The following is a 27,337-nucleotide window of genomic DNA, read 5'->3' as shown; positions in this document are numbered from 1 at the left end:
TTGTCCAAATGAGATTACACCAAAACAGTTAAAAATTTTATTATAATTTTGACAAAATTTACATTGTTCAATGGTAAAGTACTTTATTTATAGGTTTTGTATGTTCTTAAATTCTGACAAAAATTTGCTGCTTCGTTTTTCCAATATACTGGTTATCCAGATCTCCTGGACATTTGAAATTTGTTTAATTTTGAACACATTGCTCACATAAACCTGTTAAATAGAAAAAAAAAAATTTAGTTTCAATCTACTGGTATCTTTAACTGTGTAATAGCTCTATTTTTTTAAAGAAGTGCCTTTTAGTTATGATGATTCTTAGAGAACACAAAGTTTTGATTTTAATTTAAAGCTATTAAACAAACTAAACATTGTTTTTTTTTGCTTTAAAATTATAAATCAAAAATTCTTGTGTCAGAAAGCATGTTTTAAATATCCGTAAAATGTTTTGTATTAACTATTAAAAAAACATCTTTTATTAATTTTTATTCTGTAGAACGTGAAAGTTTGCAAAACATAGTCAACGAACTTCAAGAAAAGCTCTCGAAAGTAACTGTTGAAAAGTATAGTAGTGAAGTTTCTTTAGAATTGAAGCAGCTAAAAGAAAAAATAGAAAGATTAGTAGAAGTAAATGAAGATCTTAAAAAAGTAAAAGCTAAACAAAAACTACAGGTTACTGTAACATATTTAATAAAATAACTTGCTACTAAAACAATTTTTTAATAAATGTAGGAATTTTTTGTACTTCATAAAATTTACAATACTTTTACTTTATAAAAATAAAAATTATTTAATTTTTCTTCGCCTTTTTAGAGAATTCCAGAAGTAAAATATTGTATGAAATAAGTATTTTTTTACTTAAGTAACTTTTATACGTATATCATGTTTACAACTAAATTTATCAAGCAGATTGAAAAGCTGGAAGAGACGGTTCGTAGAGAATGCGAAGAAAGGTTTGAATTGCTTAACGCTTTAAACATTGCTCAAACTCAACTATCAAATGAAAATGTTAGTTTATGTTTAATAATATTTTTAAATATTTTATTGTTTTTTTGAAGCAGATAAAGAATACCAAAAGTAATTTTTTTTTGAATTTAAAAAAGTAATTTATAGAAAAAGAATACAAAACTAATTTTAATAAAAAAAGTATAAAGTAAACTTTTTATAAGCTTGTAGGTTTATCTCTTATTATTATTTTTTTATTAAAGTGTTTATGTGTACAATAACTTTTCAAAGTTTTTTTTTTGATCTTATTTATATAAGGATTTAAAACTTCTCTAGTCAGTATGAGATATGGTAACAGAGCGGGTTTATAAAAAGAATGTCTTTTTTGGGGTATCATGTTTTAAAAGTTATACTTTTTTAATTGCTTGATTTTATCGTATTATCATGAAATTAGAACAAAAGCTTTTAATCATATTTTTATCATACCTTTTGTGCTAATTTCATGATAATACGATAAAATTAAGCAATTAAAAAAAAGTACAACTTTTAAAACATGATACCCCAAAAAAGACATTATTTTTATAAACCCGCTCTGTTACCATTTTAGAATAATTTAAAGCTCTTAATTATATTTTTATCATATCTTTAAATTATTAAAAAATGTTTTGCTTTTATTTTTTCTATTTTGTGCTTAATAATTTATTAAGTATTTAAAAATTGTACAGAATTCGAACAATAATCTAAACCAAGAAAAACTGCACAATCAACTACCAGTATCAGCAATAAACAGTTTGTCTCCAATACGCAAAAGTCCTCAGAAACTTTCTATCAGTCACGAAAGCCAATCTTCAAAAAGCTCTTCAAGGTGCAAGAGCAGTAGATCTTCTTCAAGATCACTTGGACTTCCCAGTCTAGTTCCTAAGCAAGAGAGTAAATCTAATAAAAAATCTACAAATAATAGTAGCAGAAATACAGATGTTGACGTAAATTTTCTTAGAAAGAGAATTGCTAATGCCATTAAACGAAGGTGACAAAAAGTGTTTAAATTTTGCGATTTAATCACACACATTATGACAAATTAAAACAATTTTATACATTATAATAATTGTTAAATATCAGTAAATTTGAAGTTGAAGAAGTAAAATATTCAAAATATTATGGACTACTTCTATTTATTTATCAAAAAAGGCTGAAAATTATTTTAAGGGTTTTTGATTAACTTAGATAATATTTATGAGTTCTTTATTCATCCACAATTTAATTAAAGCGTTATTTATATTTGTACATTTACTAAATAACACTAGTAAAAATTTTCACTGTGATAATAAATCATCTGTTCAGTTGCTTAATTTGTTGTGGTATTAAGCTACAGATTTATAAAACTTGTGATTAAAAATATGTAAATCAGTCTTATTGCCCCAGCTAATTTAAATTCGACGTATTTTTAGTTTAGTTTGCAAAATAAAGGATTTATAGGTAAATTTGAATATTTTTTGGTCCTTTTCATAACTTTGTAAAAAATTTATAAAGCATAAGACCAGTATTTGTAAACGGTATTGGTAAATTATTTTTAAAAGACAAAAACACTTTTTGTGCATTGTTTGTTATAGTAATATCAATTAACATTTAAAGATATGAGTTTCTTATAACAAGCCAATAATGCATTTATACTTCAATAAAACTCCTTTTAATTCAATCCACGTAGCCTTTTATCCATAATTGAACAATTTTATTTATCCAGTTACTAAAATTATATCAGCTAATGATTTCAAGAAGTTTTAGAGTCCCTATTTTTTCGTTTACTTTTTTTATATTTAAACAATTTTTTTTAATGTAAATTTTGATAATTGTTAAAGTTGTAAATATGATTGTTTTTATTTTATACATATTATTTCATAAACTAAGTTAGTTGAATTTTTTGTTGCGCATAATTTATTTTTATTTTATTTATTTTCATTTATCCAAGACGGGTCAGTTCTACACAAAGACACTTTTGTACTCCGTAGTTAACTCGAAAAAAAGGATGAATATGTATTTTCTAATGTTAGAAAGGTTTATGAAATAATAAAATAAGTTTTAATAGCAAAGTAAAGTATGTTTACAAGCAGGTTATTATGTAGAGGAAGAATAGTTTTGATCTTTTAATTAACAAAAAAAAATTGATAAGCCTGATATTTTGATAATTCAAAACTTGAAAAGAAAGGGAGCATCTAATAAAGAGAATAACTTTGTTGATGTTAGTTCTGCTTAATTAAGATGCACGAGATATAAAAGATCTTTAGACGTCTATTTCAAACTTAAATGTATTTTAAAACTTTGAAATTTATTACAAAAGTTTAAGTTTTTTTATTAAACATTTTAATAATTTATAAATGATTTATCAAAAACTAATTGCCATTAATGTATCACAGTTAGAAAATGTTGTAAAAATATGTACTTATTCTCAAAATATTATTTTTTTTGAATTGCTGTACAGTTTGTTTTGCAAAAATTCTACCTCATTCAATAAAAAAAATATTTACAAAAAAATACTTTAATTAACATATGGTTAACAAAAAGACTAATCGTTAACTAAAAAATTAAAGTTAAAACAACAAGTATTTCATTAAGTTTTAGTATTGAATAGTGAACTACTGGAGCTATTTTTTAACTAAGTTTTGGACAGAATTAGAGTCCAAGTCTATTATGAAAATCAAGATCGGATCGGAACTAAATCCAGAAAATTTATAATTATCAAAAATTCTTAATTTTGTATGTTTCTAAATTGAACAATAAAACGTTTCCAACTTATACACAAAAATACCAAGTTTTAAATTCTATTCAAAAAATTCTTTATACATTTTCACTTTAGGTCAGGGTTTCCTAAATTTTTTTTTCACAAGGCCCCGTCAAAAAAAAATAAAGCTAATAAATAAAAAAGCTATGGCCCCTGCTGACAAGATTTCGCAAAAAACTACCATTAAATACGCTTAAGACCTTTTTTGCTATTAATCGTCATCTCCAGAGTAACTGGTGTAAGTTTCAAATTTTAGCCTTGTGGCCCCCCTATGGCCCCTTTACTGCTTATTACCCCCTAAATTTATACATATTGGAAACCCTTTAGGTTCTCTTTATCTAGAAATTGTAAATTACTTTTTTTTAGATTTGTAGTATTATTTACGATCTCTAGAGAAATTAAAGTAACTATTTATATTGTATTTATTATCAATTAAAAAAAGCCTTAATTAAAGTTGTTAATGGTAAGTTATACTTTGAGTATAGTTTATTTTTTAACTATAAAAATAGTAAAAAAAAATTACTAGTCGTCAAACCAGGTTTATCGTAAGAATCTTTCGCAAAACAGACATCATAAAAAAAAAGACTGATCACGTGAACTAAAAAATAATGCTAAAACATTTTTTGATAAATAGTATTTAATTAAGCATTTAAGCACTACTGTGTCTTAAAAATATGGTTTAACCACACTTTAAAGTATGGGAACTGGTAAAAAATGCACGAATACCTTTTTACACGATAGGTCAAGTATGCACGAAGGGACTCTTTTGCAAGAAGGGACATTTTTGCACGAAGAAACTTTTGCACGAGGGGTCAATTTTGCACGAGAGTAAAAAATAAATTAAAAGCAAGAAAATTAAATGTTAGTTAACAAAAATAAAGAAGAAAAAATAAGTTAGCGACCAAAAATTAGGGTTAACAGTAATAGTGAAATTAAAAGACAACTACTAAAATTTATAAAAAAAATAATAAATTAAAAAAAAAGTTACTAGCGAAGGGTAAGGGGTAACAGTGAGAAAAAGAAAAAATAAATTATCAAAAAAAGTTAAAAGTTAATAAAAAAACAAAAAAATTAAAATACCGGCCAAGGGTAGGGGTAATAGTTATAATAAAACTATTAAAAAGACTAAAGTATTTCAACCCGTGCAAAAGTGTCTTTGTGCAAAATAGACGCCGTGCAAATGTGTCGTTGTGAAAAAGTGACCCTTCGTGAATATTTGATAACTACCTTTAAAATATTTGTTATAATATTGCTGCATTGTATTTATTTTACACAAATTAGAATTCAAATATTACTAGTTTGAAACAAAAGTGAAACAAGTTTAAATATTGAACGACAAAAAAACGCTCAAAATATTTGGTTCTATTACCTGGTGTACGAAGAACCTTTTGGTTATCAAGTTGTACACTACGAACACCTCTTCTGCTAAGAAAATCTGTTAAGTCAAAATTTATATCGAAAATAAAGTGTAAAAACATTTTTAAAAATTAGATGAAAAAGTTCGAAGTTTTGAAATAGCCAAATTTTGTTGTACTCTATTTATAACGGCTCTGTTTTAAACAATAAACTAAAGAATTAATAATATTCGTAAAAGTATGAGTTGGAAATTGGACAGAACCGGATCTTTTTTTTTTGAAATTCGAGCTAAGTTAACGCTCGTTCCCTGAATCAGGCAGATCATTAATCTAGAAAACAATTTTAACATTTATAAGTAATGAAAGAAAGTAAAAAAAGTATTTCTAAGTTACGTTAAATTAAAAAAAACTTAACTACTGACTGATGTTCGCTATATATTTTTATGCTGTTTAGAAACATTACTTTGTATACAACATTTTACTCAATGAAGTTTGTAATATTTTTAGAAACACTTTTGTTTACAACTTATTATGAAGTAAATTTTCAATAAGCATCAAACCTTACTAAGTTAAAGCCATTGATAAGTATCAATGAATCAATAGACAAATATGGATAATAAAGGTAACAATAATTTTTGATAAAAAATCTTAATGATAGTTTTATTAAGTTTTAAGTATTTGTAAAAGTAGTACTCAAATTGTTCTTTAAATTTTTTAATTTAAATATTTTTTAAATATTTGGTTTACAGTGATAAACAAAGTTATAACTTTATCTGTTTTATTTTTTACTAACTTACTACCTACAATAATGAATGTGTCTAGAATACTTTTGAAAATAATAGAAATTCATTATATTATTGTTTTTTGAAATAATTTAATTTTAAAGATGTTGTGGCTCCAACTGAAATCCAGTCTATGGTTAGTTTTAGTTAAACATTTTAAAACCTAATTTTTACATGTTATAATTTTGGATTTTGTTGTATTTGAGTCTTTAAACTTGGTATGAGCAAAATGGTTTCCATATTTTTACATTTTTACAATTAGTAGTGACCTGAAAATTCTTAAATGTATTTTATTACTAAAACAAATATTTTTAACTTTTTATACTTACCCTGTGTTTTAAATGTTTAATTGACTTGTAATATAGTACTTTATGTATGTTTGGCACTCACCCAGGTTATTTAAAAAAATTCATTCTTGTTTTAGTTTTCAAGTTTAAACTTTTTAAATTTTATCAAAACCATAAAAAAGATAAACATGTTTTTACTTAAATCAGGATAAATTTTTTTTATCAAAATGGCTTTAAGTAGATTTTTTGAAGTTGTGTAATGTATTTGTTTTTTTAAACTTTTGTCAATTTAAATATTGTTCTTTTATAACAAACAAAAAGAAGCTTTGAATATTGTTACCTTTGCCTTATTAAACAATATAAGTTTTGCTAAGTTAAGATAAAAATTAATAAAGGTGGATTCTCTTTTGAAAGTGACCCCTCATTTAATTTTTATTTTATATGTTGTTGTGTACACCATGATTAATAGTTATAGAGAAGGCCAAATAATTCAATAAAAATACAAAAAAAAGTATAAATGCAGGAATCTTTGTTCACCGATTGAAAACTTAGTATTAAAAATTACTTCAAAGGTTTTTTCTATTTCTTAATATATAAAAGTGATTCCAGGATTAAAAGCACAAAAATCACTACTATACAATTGCAGATATAGACTGCATTAAGTGTTTTTTAAGGAGCCTTGGATTTTTAGCTACTGTTAATCACTTACTATGAAGTGCACTGTAAGCATATTTTAATTATTAGCAATGAAATAGACCTTTATAAATAACATTAGTTCAGAGAATTTAGACACTTGAACTTCTAATTGCAAAGTACTGCTTTTTAGGTAAGTAATACATGTAAGTAATAAACAAATTAAAATAATAAATGAAACCTTAGAAATATACCATTATTCACCAGATTGCATGAGGTGAACTTAATTGTTATTTTTATAGTTTCTTATGTAGAAAAAGTTTTTATGAAATCAATTTTTAAATTTCATATATTCTTAGTCACGTCTTGGCAAAATCTTTAGTTTCCAGGTCAGATTAAAAAAATTAAAGCTCTTTTGCAAGGCTGACTATTAAAACAAGACTTTTAAAAGCGGCCATATAATTTAACATCAAACAGTTTTATAAAACTTTAGTGTAGATATGATCATGAAATAAGCACCTAGACTACTTAAAATTAAACATAATGTTTATATAATATTATTGTTTAAGCAAGTTATTCTGAACAAATTCGATTTAAAATAAGTTTGATTTTTAGGTCCTATCTTGGTTCTAGGCAGTGTTTAGTAACTTAACTTTAGTTGAATAATGGAAAAACTTAAATAAAAACAAATTAATTTTGAAAATAATATCATAAACAATATAATACTGATAAACTTTTATAGCTTTAGATTTAACTATACTCACATTATTACTTGATTATTAACTTAAATTAACATTATTTTCAGCTGTACTTTAAAATCTTTCGAATTAAAATTAAGTTGTAGGTAAATAAGAATAATAGCAGATCTTCAAAATATAAGATAAAACCAATTTAGTTCTATTAGTTTTGATAATGATTATTTCACTATAGAAATATCCAAGATTTAATACAAATTTGCTTTAGAAGTATTTTTTCTTATCTATTTTTTATCAGATTATAACAAAAACTATATAACAATTTTAGACTGCTAAAAAAAATTTACTAAAAGTTGAATTTTTGAAAAATACATTTACATCTTTATAAGATTATTTAGATAAGAAATCAAAAAAAAAAAAAAGAATATTCTTCAAATTCTTAATTTCAAATAATTTTATACACATTTTTTCTGTATTGATAAAGGTAAGTATCTATGAATTCTTTTTTATGAATAAGAAATCAACTAGTTTATAAATAATGATACGAAATTTTTCTTATAAGGATAAACTTGTTTCGAAATGTGGTTACGACTGCAGTGAATTTGAAGTTCAAACTAAAGATGACTATATTCTTAAATTATATCGCATACAACCAAAGCTTCAAAATATGACACAAATCTACAAACAAAGAAGTACCAAAAAACATTCTGTTGTTCTTTTGCACGGTAAATAACTTTACTGCTTTTGAGTTTGTTGGTCAAATATTGTAAGAAATACTGCTTTAAAGTTAGTTATATAAATAATGTAAAACATGTTTACTCAACTCGTGAATTTAATGAATATTTAATAAGTATATAATAGTTCGCTAGCTTACTGATAAATAATACATTTATAGTATTTAAAAGCTTTTAATTTGTTAGCCTCTTATTCTACTTATTTAATCTAAATAATTTTAGCATGGTTTTACTAAATTTTTTTGAATTATGTATTTTATCTAGAAGAAAAACGTTTAAAAGGCTGTAGTGAAGTGTTTGATTTATATAAATATGTTGTTATCAATTTTAGTGTTGAAGTTGTTTAATTTAAAATTGTTATTATTGAAAGTTCAAAGATATTTAAAACTCGTTTAAATGATTGTTTTGTGTGCTATTCAGTTAATAACTTGTCGTTTTGCTGCCAGCCAAATTTTGTTTTTATTCTTTCTAGTAATACAGTCTAGATATACTTAAATATTATAACTAGTCTTTATTCAATCTTTAAAAAATTCAAAAGGTAACTAAAAAAAAGTGACACTTGTTTTTGCTGAGACAGCTTATTGGTTCATGAAACAGATTTGTTTTATTCTAGATTTGTTAGCTGATGCCTCATCCTGGATGTGCAACAAAAATCCTCAAAGTCTTCCATTTATGCTTGTCCAATCTAACTATGACGTTTGGTTGGCAGAATCAAGAGGTCTAAAAGTTTATATATTATAATTTTTGGTAAAAATTACACAATTGTAGTTTTTATATTTGAAGTCAATCATAAATGAAAACCTTTCAAATGGCAATGCTTTGTGGTTTGTATATCCAGTTATAACACTAAGTTAAAATTATTGAACATTTTTTATATGCAGTTAAATGCTTATTAGAAACTGCTTAGCTCTAGATAAGTATCTTTGGTAAAACAAAAATAAGTTTTTTAAGGTGCTAGAAATTCTCAAAGACATGCAACTTTGGATTCAAATTTAGATGAGAAGTACTGGAAGTTTTCTTTTACAGACATGGGAGAAAAAGACTTTCCTGCTATTGTATGTAATTTAAAGTATTTTCTAAAAAGAGTATAAATAACTAATTATAAAAAACTCTAACACATAGTTTTAACTTTTTTTTAATTACTTTTTGTTTTTCAATTTCTGTATAAAGTTATTTACTCATCAAATCACTTTTAATATTGACCATAATGCTTTACTTGTATATCAACGTAAAAAATGGCTACTACTAATTAATAAGTATATTTTCATTACTTCAGAATTTAAGTTTTTTTCTTTAATTTAATAAATATGAATCAATCTATCAATATGCTTTCATTGTTCTAATTAAAAAAACACGTATTAATAATGTGCACCTTAAAGAACCTATCTTTAAATCTTTTATATTCTGTTGTAATTTATGTAGCAAAGATAAAAAACAAAATGTTTGTAAACATTTACAACTTAGGTAGAATACTGCTTTTAAGAATATTTAATGTTGTGGATTTGTTTGTGTTTTGATATGTACTTAGAACTTGATAAACTTAGTGTTAATATAAACTATTTATTTTATTCAAACGTTTTGTTTCTACAAAAAAGCTTGTCTCATATTTTTTCCTATTAGTTGGAAACGGATACTTTTTTAAATCAATAACTGGCTGATTCCGTTTGATAACTAGTTACAACTATCTTTCAATACCATTTTATTTATCTAAAAATGCTTTATTTAGTGGCAGTCTTGAAAAACTTTTCTTTTCTAAAAATGCTAATAAAACATCAAACTTGCTTCTTTAACTGCTTTTTATTTATAACTTGTAAAATAGCTTTAAATTCTATTTAGTTTTCATTTTACCGCTATTGATAACAATATGATCTCAGTTTTACATTATATAACTAATCGGAAATATTTCTTAGGTAGACAAAGTATTGGAGGAAACAAATAAAGAGAAACTACATTGGATTGGTCATTCACAAGGAAGCTTGGTTTGTATGACAGGATTATCCGAAAAACCTTCTTATAACAACAAAGTAGCTAGTCTGCATGGCCTTGGTAGATTTGTTTTTATTCTGAAATTAAAAAAAAAATATTATGATATATATGTTAGTCTCAAAATTGTTTGTTTTCGATTTTGAAACACACTTAGCTAAGTTTCTTATTTTAAATATAGTTTTTCACTGATGTAGTTTATGAGTTTTATTATCTTAAAATAGTTTAATTCGTTGTTTTAATTTTTTTAGTTTAAATTGCTTGTACTTTCAATGAACTTACTTGTCAGCAAAGTTAAATTTTAAAAAACCGACTTTTCACTATATTTTATTTTTATCCGATAGAAAGCGTTTAAAAAAAGTTTTAATATTATTCACATGTATTTGCTGCATCATAAAATTCAAGCTTATATAGTTGTTACACTCATTTAATGCCCTCGCTTAAAAAAGTCTTCGTGTTGTAAAATTTAGTTTAATAATTTTTTAAATTATATTATGAGTGTTTAGCTTTGATTATTATATACAATGGAACATTAAAAACAGTTTTTTAGTTTATTTTGTGCGTTTTATAACAATTTATAAAAGTCAACTAATAAATTTTTTTTTATTTGTTTTAAGCTGATTAAAATAATTTTACAGTTGTATTTTTGATTCTTGCTTCTCAAGTTCGATTAATAAAAAATCTAAGCAGTTATATGTTATTTAGTAATTGCAACAAAGATTGCTAAACTGAATAATGATTAAAATGGATTTGTTTGTATAAAATAATTTATGAGCTATTTGTACATTAACTAACGGAAGTTAATTGTATTTAAAATTTTAAAACGTTAAACAGCAACACACTTTACACTTGTTAAGTTGTTGTTTTTTCCATCTTGAAAATTGAGTTAGTTACCTATGCCTTGCAATTGAAAAGTCCTTAATTTTTAGTAAATTATAACTATTTGATGTTAGATTTATTACTATTTTTTTTAATATATATATACCACAGATGTTTTTGTGTTAAAACTTTATTTCGACTAACGGCGTTTCACTGCTCTCAAATAAATTTAAGAACAGATCTACGGAGTCTATAAAATATTAACACACATTAGAAAAAAGCATGTATAATTATGTATAGTGTTTATGTGGAATAAAAACATAAAATTATAAAATTGTCTACAAAAAATACAAATTTAATAAAAGCAAACACTAACCTCAAAAAGCTCTAAGAATAGGAAAGTTTTTAAAATGAAAATTAAATTGAGTTGTGCAGAAATGTTACGTCATAATAAATTTAACAAATTGGTCAATAATTTATGCAACTTAAAAACATGAAGTATTAAATTTGCAAGTGTTTGTGATTGTTAATGTGAGTGTTGTGAAACAAATAAGTGCATAAGTAGACAGAGTTATTTAAAGTAGAATTGTCGGTTGTGGGGACAAATATTCGATAAATCTTGCCGCTTATTCAGAAGTAGGTCTTTATCTTCTGCTGCAATTACTGCTCTTTCTGTATTGCAAGTTGGGCAAATTCTACTTACTCTGTTGGATGCATGTTTGATCTTTGAAACAATACTCCACTCCATGTTTGGCCTTTTACCGTACCTGTGAAAAAAGCTCCAGACATAATCCGATAAACGCGTGCTTTGTTTTTTATTTATATTTCTAAAAGTATGTTTATGGTTAACATATCTATTCTTGAAACTACCTGCTGTACTTCCGATATAAATTTTATCTTGGCCCTTACTTTCAACTTTAGGTTTATAAATTACATTTTTAAATAAACAGTTACCTTTTAATGGGCAGTTATCTTTATTTATTTTACGGGAATTACATGTTTTAGGCATATTACTTAACTTATTACTATTAGGCTTAGTTGGTTTATAGTTTTATTGTTATGCATTTTACTTATAATTTTAGCGCTATTATCACTTACTTGTTTTAAGTTTTCTTTTATCATTTTAGAGATACTTCTAGTTATACGTTGATTATTATAATCTACACTATTATTAGTACTATTGATATGAATATTTTCATTATCATAATTATTTAAATTATCATTACATCTTATATCTTTAATGTTTAAAGTTTTAATATGTTTTACATTATTGTTACCATTAAAATTACCACTATTAGGATTATCATCATTACTACTGTTATTATCACTACTATTAAAATTATTATTTTTATTATTACTGTTATTATTATATGATTAGTATAATTAGAAATGTTATGTATATCTACGTTATTACTAACTTTATTACTAGAATTATTATTTGTATTAGCTTTGATATGTCTATTTTTAAAGTTTGAAATTACTGTTTTGTTGTGCGATTGTACTAAAGTTTTAACATTACTCATGCAACTATAAGAAATTTTAACTGTCTTTCTACTAAAAAATTTATTATAAAAGTGGCTATCGAGGAACTGTTTATCGACTAGCTTTAAAAATTCTTTACCTAAGTTTATATTAACTGAAGAGCAATATGGAGGATTATACCACATTATATGTCGGTTACGCGGTTTTTTGCGTTTTTTATCTACATCTATTTTTTCATACTTTAATTTACATTTAAAACCTCGATTTTTTAATTCAATTTCGTACGGTGCTTTAATTTCGTTAAATATCCTTTCATTCGAAGAGAGGGTACTTAAACGTTTTTGTGTCATTACCGGGAGGCATTTTTTTACATGATAAGGGTGGTCAGAATTAATATTAATAAAGTTTAATAAAGAATTCGGTTTACGGTACGGACGGTAAGTATTATTAGATAAATTTAAAGTAACATCTAAAAAGTTCGTTATTTGCGCTCCTATTTCTAAAGTTATTTTAAAACCGATATCAGACATCAATCCAAACGTTGACTTTTTAATCTTTTCGTAAACAAGAGGTTTTGAAAGATCAATGACACCGAGTCCATCATCTCTATACAATCCACAATTATCAAAAATACTTTTGAGTTTATCTAGAATGTATAACCCTACAAGATCGCATACCTCCGCTCCATGAAAACTACCCATTGGTATATCAAAAAAACTATCGGTATCATTTTTCTTCCATACATCATCACCCGAAAAAAGTAAAGAGTCACACGAATGGAATATAATGTCTGTATCTGATTTATTAAAATTAGAAAATTGGGATGCATAATCAAGTGCGTTAATTAAGTCTATTACAAATGCGCTTTAATTAACGCACTAGATTATGCATCCCAACTTTCTAATTTTGATAATCAGATACAGACATTATATTCCATTCGTGTGGAGTATTGTTTCAAAGATCAAACATTCATCCAACAAAGTAAAATTTGCCCAACTTGCAATACAGAAAGAGTAGTAATTGCAGCAGAAGATAAAGACCTACTTCTGAATAAGCGGCAAGATTTATCGAATATTTGTCCCCACAACCGACAATTCTACTTTAAATAACTCTGTCTACTTATACACTTATTTATTTCACAACACTCACATTTACAATCACAAACACTTGCAAATTTAATACTTCATGTTTTTAAGTTGCATTAATTATTGACCAATTTGTTAAATTTATTATGACGTAACATTTCTGCACAACTCAATTTAATTTTCATTTTAAAAACTTTCCTATTCTTAGAGCTTTTTGAGGTTAGTGTTTGCTTTTATTAAATTTGTATTTTTTGTAGACAATTTTATAATTTTATGTTTTTATTCACATAAACACTATACATAATTATACATGCTTTTTTTTCTAATGTGTGTTAATATTTTAGAGACTCCGTAGATCTGTTCTTAAATTTATTTGAGAGCAGTGAAACGCCGTTAGTTGGAATAAATATTTAACACAAAAACATCTGTGGTATATATTCTGATAAGCTTAGCTTATCAGGATCTCCAGGATTTCACGCCTTTTAACGTTACATCTTATATATATTGAAATGTACGATTTTAAAAATACTGGAACATATGTTTCATAATGACAAAAAAGATTGTCTTTAATCTTCAGCCAGTTCAGCCGTACATTTCAATAAATTATTTAAAAGCCCTTCAAGTGGGCTCAGTAGAAGGTGTTTAAAGTTGAATATTAACCTTATTTTATATATATATATTTTATAAAATTAGATAAAAATATTTATAAGTAAGGTAAAAAACGACCGCATTAACAAAGCTGTGCGTCTGAAATCCAAACTTATGCAGTGGACCAACACAGACCAAGTCTTAAGTTGGTTTATTGGATTGGAGGAACAGAAGTACAGCTTTTTTAAGTTCGATGTGGTCGATTATTATCCTTCTATTAGTGAAGAGTTGGTAATTAAATCACTGAACTTTGCTAATAATTACATTAGCGTACCTGCTGAGGACTTAAGCCTGATAAGAAATGCCTGCAAATCGGTACTCTGCGAACAAGGAGCTCTGTGGCGTAAAAAGGGAGTAAATACCACCAACTCTTTTTTTGACGTAGCACAGGGATCTTACATGGGCGCAGAACTATGCGAACTTGTTGGACTTTTCTTGTTAGACGGGTTAAAGATATCTTTGGTTTAAATAGAGTTGGGTTATACAGATACGATTGTCTAGCTGTATTGTCCAACTCTTCTGGCTTTAAAGTTGAGAAGTTAAAAAAACAAACTCATGCCTTCTTCAGACCTATGGGGTTAAGAGTCACTGTGGAATCGCCACTAGTGATAAATGACTTACTAGATGTAAAGCTCAACTTGAATGATGTCTCTTTTATGCCTTATAAAAAACAAAACGCTAAAATTATGTATGTTAACAAACAATCAAGCCACCCTAAAAATATCATAAAACAAATTCTTAACATAATAAATCAACACTTAAACAAACGATCTATTAATAAAGAAAATTTTCTAAAGACAAAAGATGAATATAAAAAAATGCGGGTACGATAATAAACTTAAATTTGAAAAACCTGAGCAACAACCTAAAAATAATCAAAAACATAAAAGAAAAAAAAAGTAATCTGGTACAACCCTCATTTTAGCAATTCAGTAAAAACTAATATTGGAAGAAAATTTATAAATCTAGTCTAAAAACACTTCAATAAACAAAATCCGCTAACAAAAATTTTCAACAGACATAATATGCGAATAACGTATTCGTGTACGGCAAATTTAGAGAATATCATTAAGGCACACAACCAAAATTTTAAATCAAAACTCATGAATTCGAAGTCAATGTGGCTGCGCTGGTAGCTGTAAATATAATTTGGAAGGGGGCAATTGCCGTTCAGAGAACATCGTTTACAAGGCCACAGTTAACTCTGGCGTTGAGACGAGGTTCTATGTTGGCTTGTGCTCGACTCAGTTTAGATTCAGGTGTGCCAATCATAAAAAATCTTTTAAAGGCGGCATATATGAAAATGACACTGAACTTTTGAAGTATGTTTGTGGCTCAAAGCGCAGCGGTATTGACTTTGAAATATCCTGGGAAGTCATAAAAAGAGCACAGCCTATAGCTGACGGCAATACCTCAATATGTAGGCTGTGTCTCAAAGAAGCAACAACCGTTGTATATGCACTGAAAGACAAGAGATGCCTAAATAAAAGAAGCGAGTTTGTATCGTCTTTTAGACATATAAAAAATCGCTTATAAAGTTTAACAAGTTTTAATTTCATCTTAAAATAATTTAAATTTAAATTTTTATCTTAATTTTATCTTTATATCTTTCAATTATCTGTCCTAATATATAGTTACTCACTGAAGTTTTAAGAATTTTTGCCAGTTTATTGTCGATTGGTAAATTATTTTTTGCACAATCCGTTTTGCATGATTTTTGATAGTTTCAAAATTACGTCATAATCTATTTATTCTAAATTTTTTAACTTTCATTTGTGTGTTTTGTTTTGTGCTTTATTTTAAACTTGTTTTGAAGCTGATGAGTGCATAAGCACGAAACTCGAGTCCTTTGAGTTTTACATCTTGAAATAAACCTTTTTATTAATAAAGCCCTTAAGGTGGGCTCAGTGTAAAAGATTTAATTTATCAAGTTAAATAACTTAATTCTATATATATATATATATATAGAATACGTAAAACGTTGCACAAAAATTTAGGCTGTAAATGACAAGCTAAGAAAGAAATAGTTTATTTTAAGTATTTTAAGTACTATACTTGTTGTACTGTTTTATAGTTTTTAATCTAAAAAACTTGGATTAGATTTATAAAGTAAAGGTTTAACAACTGTCTATATTAGAAGTTGTATTTTTTTGTTACGGTTATGCTGTAATGAATTTGTGTTTATAGTTTATTTTACTAAAGTGTTTGTTGGTAAACTTTGCTGTAGCTGTTTATAAACCTTTAGAAAAAATTGTTTCATTAGGCAAAAATAGTGAGTTAGATTTAAGTTTTATTTATACCCCTTTTTTTTTTCTCTCCCATTGTGTATGTAAGTTTTAATATATACTATGTAATTAGTCTTATAGCACAAAAATTTTGTGAAAACTGAATTGAAAGTGCATTTTTATTCAATAGTATTATATTTCTTAAAACTTTAAAGTAATGATGTTAAAAGCGAAGTTGATTTTTATGAAATAAATTTTATCAGTTATTAATAACATTTGAAAATTATGTTTGTTTTAAAAGTTAGTTTTATAAAGGTTCTGTTTTTAAAATGGGCGGTTTCTCGGACTCAGTCAAGATGGCATCAAACTTGTTCAAGAACACTTTTTCTGCCAACTCTCAAGGCGGGCAATTCACCATGAAGACCCCTATCAGCGACTTTATATGGAACAGCCTGAACCTGTCAGTAGTTTAACTTGCGTGAAATACAGAGATAAAAATAAATTAAGGTATCTGTTTGATTAACTTAATTCAATTCAATTTCTTCAGAGTTAGCAAGGAAATTAGCAAGAACTCAGTTAACGGACTGTTAAAAAGTGCAGGATTAGAAATGGAAGATTATTTTGGTAACGATTTTTATTGCCTGGCCAATTTAAGTGGAACTTCCCTTCATAATATTTTGCATTATACGCAGTGCATTGATAGTAACGAGACAAGAAAGTTGGACTTAGGAGGTTTAAGTTTAAAAAAAAAAAAAAACAGCTTTGCAAGACTATAGTTATGTCTAGTTGTTACCTTTTATATCTTTAAGGTTAAAAAATAATGACTTGATTTTTTAATTAAAATTTTATCTATCTGGTTTACTTTTTTCTAGGTTTTGGTTAAAAAAATCACTACATTTAGTTTAGAAATACAGATTTGTACCTATTTTTAGTTAATTGGTGTTTTGAGATTTTTATTTTATTCAATTAGCAAAGCTTTAGTTTGTTAATTATGTATATAGATTAATTTTATGTTACACTACAATTTTAGTAAATAAATAATAAATATTAAAAACTAGCTAACTATAAACAAAGTTCAAGTGGTTGAACAAAATCAGAATTATTGGGCTAAATTTTTGAAAAAATTCAACCTGCCTCAGTTAAGTTTGAACTTTTTAGAAATTAGATTTTAAAAAACTCAGGCCTTTTTTAAGTTTATTTTTTACAAGAGTCAGGTTAGTGTAAACATTTTTCCTAAATCTGAGGCTTTTTTTATTTGAAAAAAGAAGAGCCAAAAACTAAAAAAACACTGATCAATCTTAAGTAACGAATAATATCATCATGAAAATAACAAATGTTTAATATTTTGGAGAAAAACCATACCTTTAAGAAAAATAAAAGATCCCAAAGATCGATTGTAAAACACTTTTAGTTTTTGACTTTTACTAATTTTTTTAGTAAAAAAACTCGAGATGATTTTTTCCTTAAGAGTGGCAACTGAGTAAATTGTAAACTTAAATATTTAGCAGGTATTAGAGTTTTATGCTGAATATTTTTTTTTCTAAAAATTAACCTTATAGATGTTTATACACAATAATTTTATGATCTGAAGTTAAAAAAAAATTAAATATAGTTAACAGTTTTTGTAATTTTTCATAAACTCATAGTAATCAACTTTTATAAAGTACATTTATTGCAAAGTTAAACATTTAATCCTTATATAACAAATTACAGAAAAGGAAAACTTATTGCTCTACAATAACACAAAACCGCCTTTGTACGATTTGTCAAAAATAACATGTCCGACTTACTTATACTTCGGAAGTAAAGATTTGCTAGTTCCTGAGCAGAATATAAAGTACCTGACCAACAATTTAACTCAACTGAACCACACTCAATTAGTTTGTACTGTTGCTTTTATTTTTATATTAAGCTTTAAACGGTTATATGCTATTTTAGTCCTAAAATATTACTAACCACGTTTAATTCATACAATTTAAAATTTGGAATATGACTTAAAGTTAGGTTTATGTAATCTTGAGTTGTAAATAAAATTAAATCAAGCATTAGAAAAAATTAGCTTGTTTCTACAAAAATTAAGCAAGTTTTGAATTTTTCAGAATAAAGCTATTAGTTTTTAATAGTCTTTGCTAAAAGTATTAACAATTTTTCAAACGATTTTTGAAATGCTTATCTAAAACTTTTTTTTTGGTAAAAGCATAAAAAAATGGATAGTTATCTTATTTGTTAGTATTAAAAAAAGAGTTACAAAATTTGATAGATGAATGGTATTATAACAGGCAAAAAAAAATATTATAAACAGATATGTGTTTTAAAATTTTTTTTAAAGCATTTTTTTTTTGTATAAAAGTTTACTTCAGTCAATATGGAAATTTATTAGACATTATAAACTAGGCATTTAAAATTACAAGTGGTTAGAAAATTAACTCAAACCGTTACTAAAAAGTAAATGAATAATCAATAAAATCAATGAATTTATGGAATCTTTAAACAACATAAAACCACAAAAAGATGTGTTTGTAGAACCTTTGATATAAAAAGCCTATATGCATGTGCTCCATTAGGTGAAACAATAAACACAGTAGCAGACGATGTATATTCAAATGTAAATTCTTCAATATTTACTGAATAAAAAATAACAAAAACAGTGTTCAAGAACATACTTAAAACTTATTTCCAGAGCATATTCGTCTTCAATGGTCAAATTTTCAAACAAATTGATGGACTATCCATGGGATCTGCATTGGCTAACTTTTAGCTAACTAGTTTCTTAGTAAGTTAGAAACAGGTCTTTTAAGTGAAATTGAACCAAAAATGTACACTAGATATGTGGACGACATTTTCACCATATTCTCCAATGAAAAAACAGCAAATGAGTTCAACCGAAAATTTAATAATCTTCATCAAGATCTTATGTTTACAATGGAATCCAGTACATCGAATAAACTTCCCTTTCTTGACTTAAGTATGAAATTAGAAAAGAGCAGTTTTTTTACCTCAATTTACAAGAAACCATCAAACACAGACTTTTTACTAAATTTAAACTCTGGCACCCCACAATCATAGAAGAAAAACTTGATCAGAAATCAGAATCGAAAGATTAGTATCAGAAGAACTAGAGAACCAATAAATAAATAGAATAAAGGATCTTCTTTTAATAAACGGTTATTTAATTAAGTTTATAACTAAAAAATTTGAAAAACTACGAAAATTAGAAGATAAACCACACCTTTCTAGACAACAATATTAAACTGTTCTTTACATAAAAAAGGTAACAAAAACTTAATCATCAATAATTTAACCAAAAAACTAAAAAAAAATAATTAAAACAAAAATGGACTGTTTAAAAACGTTAAAGTAATTCTAGAACAGGGTTTCCAAAGTGGGCGGTACCGCCCCCTGGGGGCGATTTTAGTAAGTTGGGGGGCAATAGATAGTAAAGGGGGCGATTTTAAAATTTTGGTACTTACACTAGAAGTTCTTGAGTTACAGATGAAGAGCAAAAAAAAGGTCTTAGATGTTTTATATGGTAGTCTTGTTGGAGGGGCAATAGCCTTTTTTATTTTTTCGAAGGGGGCAGTTTGAAAAAAAAAAAGTTTGAGAAACCCTGATCTAGAATTACTTTAACGTTTTTAAACATTCCATTTTTGTTCTAAATATTTTTTTTAGTATTTTGGTTAAATTGATTAGTTTTATATTGATGATTAGGTTTACTCGTATCTTGTTTAATTAATTACTTTTGTGAGTGTTTATTTTGAAATAAAAATTAGTTAAATTTTGAAAGCACTGCTTAAATTAAATTGTTAAATGGAAATAAATTGATACATTAAATCATGTAAACATCTTTCTTTACATTCAATTTAAAATAAAGTCTTAAAAGATTTTTTTACATGCTTCGTTATGCGGCAGGGGTGCACGAACTCAAACTATTGTTATCTATTGTGAATTACCTGTTTTAATAAACTTTTTTTTTACAGTTGTAATCTTATTAATTAGACCATGATTTTTTTTCAATTTTAAAGTGTTTCATGAGATAGGGTTAAAAAAAGTTTTAAAACTTACTAAAAGAGGACGATTTTTTGTAATTATGATGTTTTTCTTTTAGTAAATAACTTTTATTAGTATAAACTACATGGTTAGACGTACATGTAAGTGTTTTTTATTTTTTTCTAATTAAAGTTATTTTGTGAGATTTGAATTTTTTGAAATTAGAATTTAAGTTGTTGTTAATCGAATTATCATGTAACCATGCGACATATGTCATAATAATAAATACTCTTGTTTAAGTTCAGTTTTGTATAAGAAAAATGTTTCACTATTATATATGTACTGTTTTCGTTTTAATGTTGATATACACAAAATTATTTTTAAATTGGTAATTTTCTACCGATGAATTTAAGTAATTAATAACTAAATTTGAAATTGTGCAACTTTAAGTTTCATTACCCGATAGTTATATAAGTTTCATAAAATAAGTTTTTTGCAGATAATAACATATAGTAATTTGTATATCTGCACATAATATTTTGTTTAAAACATTTTAGATACAAGATTTTGACCACTACAGTTACATTTGGAACAAAAACGCGCCTCAACTTCTATTCAAAACACTCATTGAAAATTTGCAAGATGCAGAAAACGTAATGAAGTTTGGAAACGCAATAGGTCTCTTTTTTACAGCAAAATTATGTCATTAATAGTTATTTATTGTAAAAAATAAGTTATAACGCTTCAAATTAATTTGTAAGTGAAACTTTTAAAAAACCATAAAACATGAAATGAAGTAGGGTAAAACACGTAAAAACCAAGTTCAATTATTACTTACCATAGCTTTTATAGTTGTTCCTTAGATATTTTGTGCAATTAAAATTACTAAATCTAACTTGATTCTGTACAATACTAGTATAATTAACCATTGATCATGAAAATTAGAGGTTAAAGGAATTAGTATGCATAAGTTTATTTTTTAGTTTTTTTACAACAATGTAATTCTTTTAATCAGTAGATCTTCTGATAAAAATCAAGCACATAAAACTTCTAAATTTGTTTATAAGTTATTTTGAGTATTAATTTTTAAAGGTGGAATCTTCAACAAAGTTAGCGAAATTTTTCGTTGAAGCTGAAAGACAAAACAAAAGATTTTATATAAATTTTTGTATGTAACTGTGTTTGTTTTATAAAATAAATATAATCTGATTTTTTCTGAAAATCGTCAAATAAAAAATGTCTATAACAAATGTGTTAAAACTTCGACTAGTAAATTACACATATTAAATGATTAGTAAGCAATAAACTTGTCATAATGTTATAAAACATAATAACACTTATCTGTATTCATACACCTTATCAATATAGTAAAGAACAATATTTATTATTTTTATCCAATATGTTTAATAAAAATCAATACTTTTGATTCGATGTTTATAAGGTAAAATTTTCTGTATACTTAAAACTAAAAAACTGTAAAGTTTGAAACAAAACCATATTTTTTGTCATTAATAAATTTTCAACAATATATAAAAAGACACTCTGTTCAAATATCCAGGTATATTTCACGCTATTTTTATCAGTGGATACATAGCAATAAATAAAAGATAAATTAAATTTATATAGTAACAGTGGTGATCATCATAAATAAATATTAATTTATTATGACAAACATATCCACTAATGAAAATAGCGTGAAATATATCTGGATTTTTGCACTGACTGTCTATATATTCTGTTTAAAATTAATTGGGACATTAAATGTTTGTATTTTTAGTAAATTTACATTCCTGAATATGATTTTAAATTAATTAGTTTTTGTTTAAATATCTGTTAATTAATTACTTAATTTAAAGACTAGACGTGAATTTTATTCAGACTTTTTGATTACAATGCTTTTCAAATTTTAAACTCCTGGCTAATCTAGTTTTAAAAAGCACATTTTAGGTCTGATATGATATTTACAAAAATATGTAAAAATCTAATTAATTAACGCATTCTATTTGAATAATTATTTAAAAGTGTTGATAAAAAGTAAAAGCGCTACGATTGCGATTTACTACGCTGGTTATTTATTGTCCAGGAATTAAAAATATTCTAACAGGTTAAAATCAATAAGTTAAAAAGGAACTATATTCAAAATACACAAAAATTACGAGTGATTTTTATTTATAAAAAAATTTCAACAACTCAATTGTCAGTGTAAAACACAAGTAGCATGATAAAAATCGACATTTTACTAAAAGATACAATAAAATTCACAAATGTAAGGCTTCATCAAATTAACTAAAAATATGCCCTGAAAGTAATACATTGAACAGAATAACGCTATAAAAACGATAGATTTTTTAAGAATTTTTAAAATCAAGTGTTTGAATAAGAAGCTATCATTAAAAAAGTAGTATATTTTTCTATCGCAAATAAGTTGCATAGGTAGCTTACAATTTTCGAACCGCAAATGTAGAAATATTTTGGGCATTTGGAAAGGCAGTGGGTTGGATTTTTTCAGACGCCGCTCCTTAAAAAAATCCAGGCAAGAAATTTTATTTTAGATATAGGTTAATAATAGTATGTTAGCATTTTTTAGGTTTCAGAATTAATTTGGTGTTGGCAAGATCGCTTCAATTCATAGAACGGTACAATTTATTTGAGACTGCATAGCCGACGGCCTTGAAAATAGTTTAACAAGAAAGCTGTTAAATGGTTCATACCAGCTGCAATTGTTCGTCAATCGAAATCTTCTGTACCATTTCATTCACCAATTTCTCAACAATCATCCTGTCATCACAACAATCCTCCGCTTTCAACTTGGCCTTCTCTATTGTTTCGTCGCACGACGATGACGTAACGCTTCCGGAGAATGAGTGTTGCAGCGACACGTCGGAGTACGAATCCCTCCTTCCCACCGACGAGCCGTTGTTCGAGTTGAAGCTGGAAGAATTGGACGAGCAGCCGGAAGTGGAGGCGAAGGAAGACGAGGTCATCGAAGCGGAAACAGTCGTCGGTTGCTTTCCAGGCGACAGTGTCGTCACAGTCTGGCTCCTGGCGCGCTGCTTCAGCATCGGAGCTTTATCCTTCTTTCTCGCCTCTTCGTTGGGAGTCGCTTGGGAGCTGCACCTTCTGACGCCGGATTTCTTGGCGGCCAGCGACGATTGCTGGGTGGCGATCTCCTGCTGCAAGTACCTCACCCACAGCTTCTTGTCGTCTTGGTTGGAGCAAACTAGAGTGTACGTTCGGTTTTCCACCGTCGATCGGATTTTGAACGAGTGCTTGATCGCTGTTTGTTGATTGTTGGTAAGACTTACTATTTTATTGATGCTTTTAGTAATTTTTTATATGTTTTATCAAAACAACTTTCGAATTAAAGTTATAACACTTCAAACAATACTTTTTTCGTTGTTGCGTAGGCTGTTTCTGAAGCTGCCTTCCTTTTTACCTTCTTCCAGTATGAGGCAGGCATCCTTCAGTATGATTGGCTGCCTGTACACTTGGTAAGGCTTGTTGTCGTTTCTCGTTGTGTTCCTTGTCAGCAGCAAAACTCCATCGAACAAAAACGCAGTCAGTTTCTGTCAATAAAACAAGCATAAATTTTAATTCAAAAAATGACTTTGTTTTTCTGGATAACGCTCTGTATATCATCTATAACTAATAATAAATAGTTTACCATTAAAAAAAGTTTTTTGAGTTAGGGTATAATTAATTTAATAACGAACAGTTCCCTTTGTAGCTTTGAGGTCACCTTTCCATTTCAGCTGAGTGCAATCTTCCAAAGTTTTCTTCTGGACATCGCACTGAAATTCGATTTTGTCCATCAGTTCGTTATATCGTGACTGAGCTTCCAGTTGGTCTATTTCTGCCACAATGCGAGACAACTGCTCAATCTAATAATATTTTTGGGGTTTAAATTATATCATACTGAACAACAACAATGTTCAAAAGCGCAAAATGAATATACTTTTAAAAATTGACCAACGAAATTGTTTAATAAACTTTTAGACGACACTTTGTTTACTTACTTTTAGATAGTTATAACTTTATTAAAAAAATATATAAAATAAAAACGATATAAAAAGTACTATATACTATACTATATATAGACATAAAAATAGTGCACATAAAAAAACGTAAAACTGTATGTTAATGTTTCATATTTTTTGCATATAAAATTTATAGTTAATGTTCATAACTAAAAGAAAAAATTAAGAACTTTTTTATTAATTATATATCTGTCATACAAAGTTATACATTTTTAAAATTAAATATTTTATGTGCAGCAAGATTTAAGTGAAAATTAATATATCTTGATCTTTAGTTTTTTATCTACAAAGATTAGTTTAAATATACAACTTAAGTCAAACCTACAAATCTATTGTGGTATCAATGTTTATTACCACGAAAATTATTTAAATTAAATTTTAATTTGTGGCATTGTTTTCAGTATATTAGAAAAAAAGTTACATAAAGTATTAGTTTTATGCAAAAATAAATGACAACAAACTAGATTTATTATAACAAAAAAGAAATTGACAATAGTCTAATATTAGTAATGTTTTTTGTGACATCATAATTACGCGCAAAAACTGTCATGAGCGTGCAAGTTTAAGAAAACAAATATTCTATTAAGAAAACTTTTCTCATGTGCAAATAAAATTAGCAACACTTTAACATTGAAAACAATTAAAATTTTTCATAAGGCTACGTATTTATAAAAACGTTTTAATTGAAAAATGTACAATTATACTTGTTAAATGTTAAAATACGTTTCTAGTTTAATTATACACAACAAATTAAAACGGTTTCATTACGAGCTTTTAAAAAGAGTAGGTTTAGTTTTTAATTTTGTGAAAAAAAAGAGCTTTATAATTTTTTAAGAATAAGACACAAAAATTGTAACTTTTAAAATTAATTTATTGAAAAAACTATATTATTGCTTTCATATATCATTTTTATACAGATAAGAAACCAATACAGAAGCTTAGAAAATATATATTAGTATATACTTTTGTTAAAACTATTTTAAAAAAGTGACCGCTATGCCATTAAAAAGTATTTTCAACTTTATATTAATTGATTCTGTATATGCTTATAACTTTTATATTTTTTACAGTTTTTGTTTAAAATTTCGATACATTTTCTGAATACTTGTGTTATACTCAATAAGAATACAAAACTTTATTCTGGCACTAACTTTTTTCATTTTCCTTTTTTAATTAAAATAAACTTGGTTACAAACATACAAAGTATTAACAGGTTTATTTCTATACATAATTTTTCAACAAAACTGTTTGTAATAAATTAATTCAAAAATATAATCTTTCATTCAGTTCGGTTATAAAAAACGTTTAAAAACTAACCTTATTAGCCTCTTAATTTTGTTTTTATCCTATTTTAATTTCACTTACATTAAAATTATATACACTAAAATTTGTTTTAGTTGCCCCACTAATTACTTCGTTTTTATTAAGAAACAGTAAGACAAAAACAAACTGCTATTTTTGAAGTAGTATACTAAACTTTTATAAATAATTCACCTTTTTTAGCTAAAACCATATTAATGCAGAGGGCAATTTTAAGCTTTTCAAAACAAAATTTTACAAATAAGTTTCGCTTGTGAGTAAACTTGTCTACTTTATGTTTACTTCATTACTCTATTGCTCTTATACATATTTTTTATTTTAAAATAAATTTATTCAAAAATACTATGGTTCGCGAAGGACTTATTTCTTTTAATGTGGCCTTCAAAAAATTTTTCAGCAAATCTACCCAATTCCCCATCCCTGACCTGTACACGGTATGCTTTGTAAAATCTCTAATTTAAAACTCACAGCTTTCTTCAAATTATTGTAATCGGTGAGATTTTCCGACAACGTCGCTTCCATGACCCTCTTCAAGAGCAGGGGATACTTCATCAGCCTCTGCCGCGGCAGGTCCACGTACATGAACAAGTCCATTTTCCTGCTGAAGGGACTTTCCCTGCACCTCCGTAGATAGTCGCTGACCCGCTTGTCCTGCTTCACAATCGTGTCCAGGGTTTCTTTGGCGGTGTGAATGTTGGCGCAGTACTGGTAGTAAGGAGTCAGTGTGGGCAGCTGTAAGATAAATGATTGTTAAATTAATATAAACTTTTTAAATTAGCTAAAATAAATTTTCACTTTTAAAAATTAGTAAAACTTTTGGTTCGTTCAAGTTGCAAAGAAAAACTGTTGACTTGGTAGTTTAAATCTAAATGAAGTTATAACTATAGTGATAGTACATGTTTAATACGTTGAAAGTATTGATTTAGTAATAATTATGATCATGTTAAATTTGGAAAAAAATTACAATGAAATTTGTGTGAGTTACCTGAAATTAACTACAAAAAGACAAAGCAATCATAAACGTTACGAATTTTCTATTAAGTACATTACAATAAATACTCAACACAAACTTAATTGTGTGACATTAACTAACAAGACAAACTACTAACAAGATAAAATTTAATCTAATTATTATGTAAGTTAAGTGATTTTAATATATTTTTAATAATAACAAGTCTGCTAATTTGTAAAGTCTAATCGAACCTGTTTGTGAATAAAGTTAGTGGAAAAACCAGTATATTACTTATGTCTACTATAACTTCAACGTCTAATAATGTAAATTGGTTTTTATCATGTCTATACAGGAGTTTAATTTTATTAAATAAAGTTGCATTATCACGAAATTAGTTATAACCTTATAATTTTTCTTGACTTAAGTATAAGATCTCAAAAATAATTAGTGGTTAACAGCAAAAATTAAAAAAACTTTTTATTAATGCAAGGTTTAAGAACACTGAAATATATAATACTAACAACTACCAAGTAAAGTTATTAATGTCTAATACCTTTTTGTACTTCTAACAACAAAAAAATGTAATAAAAACTAA

General features: G+C 26.3%; 1 protein-coding gene and 1 long non-coding RNA gene across 3 annotated transcripts in view; one reads left to right on the top strand and one right to left on the bottom strand.

Annotated features, from left to right (window-relative positions):
* The first annotated feature begins 574 nt into the window (after positions 1 to 574).
* Positions 575 to 1,959, top strand: LOC145842806 (uncharacterized). The gene is made up of 3 exons (XR_014370216.1): positions 575 to 669; positions 907 to 1,005; positions 1,668 to 1,959. It is a non-coding gene; the product is annotated as an uncharacterized LOC145842806 (long non-coding RNA).
* A 20,632-nt stretch (positions 1,960 to 22,591) lies between these two features.
* The window catches only part of LOC145843411 (rho guanine nucleotide exchange factor 3-like), a 29,733-nt gene continuing 24,987 nt past the window's right edge, over positions 22,592 to 27,337 (bottom strand). For both annotated transcript variants that reach the window (XM_082950889.1, XM_082950888.1), the window contains 4 exons: positions 26,259 to 26,522; positions 24,147 to 24,314; positions 23,822 to 23,999; positions 22,592 to 23,710 (listed from right to left, as the gene is read on the bottom strand). In XM_082950889.1, the coding sequence (XP_082807015.1) occupies positions 23,139 to 23,710; positions 23,822 to 23,999; positions 24,147 to 24,314; positions 26,259 to 26,522 (1,182 nt within the window). In that variant the 3' untranslated portion in view covers positions 22,592 to 23,138. The remainder of the gene's footprint in view (positions 23,711 to 23,821; positions 24,000 to 24,146; positions 24,315 to 26,258; positions 26,523 to 27,337) is intronic.

Source organism: Thalia democratica, chromosome 8 (genome assembly GCF_965202585.1).
Source record: "Thalia democratica chromosome 8, ktThaDemo2.hap1.1, whole genome shotgun sequence".
In the NCBI taxonomy this organism is placed as follows: domain Eukaryota; kingdom Metazoa; phylum Chordata; class Thaliacea; order Salpida; family Salpidae; genus Thalia; species Thalia democratica.
The sequence above is the reverse complement of the archived record's forward strand: the minus strand, read 5'-3'. Positions and strand labels throughout refer to the sequence as shown.